We start from the raw sequence: 2,421 nt of genomic DNA on the forward strand, positions 1-2,421 counted from the left end.
CAACTAGGGACATGACATAGCAAGGTTTGTAGAGGGCTTTGGTGACATTCACAAAGTCCTGGGTTTGATCCCCTGCACTGAACATACCCTGTGAGGTGACCATTGTGGTTTGAATAGGTATGGCTCCCATAGACTCATGGATTTCAATGCTTGGCCCATAGGGACTGACACTATTAGGGGGTGTGTCCTTGTTGGAGTAGGTGTGGCCTTGTTAGAGGAAGTGTGTCACTATGGGGGCAGGCTTTGAGGTCTCCTATACACTCAAGCTACATCTAGTGTGGCTCACACAGATTCCTTCTGCTGCCTGTGGGTCAAGATGTAGACCTCTCAGCTCCTTCTCCAGTACCATGTCTGCCTGCTTGCTAGCAACTGTGTGCGTCTTCTCTCTGCTCCTAGTGCTGCGGCTCCTTGCCAGGCAGCCCTGGAAGGAGTACGTGTCCAAGTGTTTGCGCACAGACATGGCTGACATCACCAAGTCCTACCTGAGTGTGTGTGGTTTCTGGGTGGCTGAGTCTGGGATTCAGGTGGTGGGCATAGTGGGTGGTCTGCCAGTCAAGGATCCCCCAGTAGGGAGGAAGCATCTGGAGCTCTTACACCTGTCTGTGTCCTCACAACATCGAGGACAGGGAATAGCGAAAGCACTGATCAGAACTGTCCTCCAGTTTGCACGGGACCAGGGCTACAGTGATGTTGTCCTTGAGACCAGTTTCAGGAAGACAGGCCCTGAGCCCCTCTACCTGAGCATGGGCTTCCAGAGGACAGGCCAGTACTTCATGAGTGTGTTCTGGAGGTTAGTGGATATTCCTATAATTCAATTAGAGTATTCCCTCCCTTCGGCCTAGGAAGTGGGGCTGGGACCTAAGCTCCTGTGCAGCTGTTGGCCCCTCTCCACTCACAGGAACCAGTGAACCCTGTCATGTCAGTGTCATGAGCAATAAAAGTTCCTTACTGGTGCACACCGGATCCTAATGCATGTGATGTTGGGGTGAGGGGGGTCATGGAGGAGGGGCGTTCTGATACACTCTGGGTTTCTGGGGTGCCTGTGATTTATTTACTGAAGCCAACATTACTGTTGAATTAACTACTGCACATATTTCACTTTGAGTTTGGGGACTAGAAGTTTCTGCTGGAAGAGGCAGCTCACCTAGCCACAGGGCACATGCAGTAGCATCTAGATGGCTGAATTGCTGTGGTCATGGTGTCTCCTCACAGCAATAGAAACCCTACCTAAGACAGTGGCCCATACTTTTAATTTCAGCACATAGGAGGTGGAAGCAGGAAGATTAGTTCCAGGCCAGCCTTGGCTATATGAGATACTATCTCAAAACAATGACCACATAAGCAAAACAAAATGAAAACAAAAAAAAAAAAGAAGTTAGAATTAACAACAGAACTAGTTGAAGCTCAAGTACTTGATATAGCATGGGGAAAAAAACAAGAGGCAATGTGAGAAACAATATATCTGCTAAAAAAAAAAAAGGTTATTGGTGGTTGGAAAGATGGCTTAGTGGTTAAGAGCACCTGCAGATGTTGGGAGTTCAGTTCCCAGCACCCACATTAGGCAACTCATGACCCTCTTTAATTCCAGCTCCAGGATGTCAATTGACCTCTTTGTGAACACTGCACATACATACATGCAGATAACACACACACACACACACACACACACACACACACACACCTATAGCTCTGATACCCATCTATCTATCTATCTATCTATCTATCTATCTATCTATCTATCTATCCAATCTTTTAAAAGATGAAAAAAACAGTGGATAGACTTGTGTTCTGTGTTTTATGGCACCTCCTTTGTTGTTGTTGAGACAGGGTCTCATTATGTATCCCTAGCCTCTGCCTCCCATTTAAAGGTGTGTGGGATTAAAGGTGTGTGCCACCATACCCAGCTTTCTGGCACATTCTTAAATGGAGTAGGTAGGATTGAGCATCATGGCTTGACTTCATCACTATCTTCCACTTTTCTCTCCTCCATTCATTGATCCATCCATCCATATAAATATTTCTTGAGTACTTAATATTTCAGCCAGTCCACTGACTGATTATAGAAAATATGTGATGCCCATGATAGAGGTGGAACAAGCTGGTTTGAGATCCTAGGAGGCAGATCCTAGTTGTCCAGTCAAGATACTCAGGGATGATTCCCCAAGGGGCTGATATTTGAATTGAGATCAGAGATTGGTAAAAGGAAAGGAGAAAGTTTGAAAGGGAGAAGGAGGAGGCAAAAGATATAGTGGGCACAAAGTCAGAGTCAAAAAACAAAGGTTAGATTCAAGGCACTGAAAAAAGTTCTTCATGGCTAGAGAATAAAGCATGGAAGGGTCAGAAAAGAGAGGCTGGGGTCAGATGCAGAGCTGGGCAAGCTTAAGGCAATGGGGGGCCTTTCATTTTAAAATACTTTTATTA

At 45.9% G+C, this 2,421-nt stretch overlaps 1 protein-coding gene across 1 annotated transcript; it reads left to right on the plus strand.

The window, feature by feature from the left end:
• Positions 1–347: 347 nt before the first annotated feature.
• LOC113837001 (probable N-acetyltransferase CML1) lies at positions 348–956 on the plus strand. The gene has a single exon (XM_027428736.1). It carries the CDS (start codon positions 348–350, stop codon positions 840–842), a length of 495 nt encoding a protein of 164 aa, XP_027284537.1. The 3' UTR covers positions 843–956.
• Positions 957–2,421: the final 1,465 nt, after the last annotated feature.

The sequence above is a fragment of the Cricetulus griseus genome, chromosome 8 (assembly GCF_003668045.3).
Source record: "Cricetulus griseus strain 17A/GY chromosome 8, alternate assembly CriGri-PICRH-1.0, whole genome shotgun sequence".
In the NCBI taxonomy this organism is placed as follows: Eukaryota; Metazoa; Chordata; class Mammalia; order Rodentia; family Cricetidae; genus Cricetulus; species Cricetulus griseus.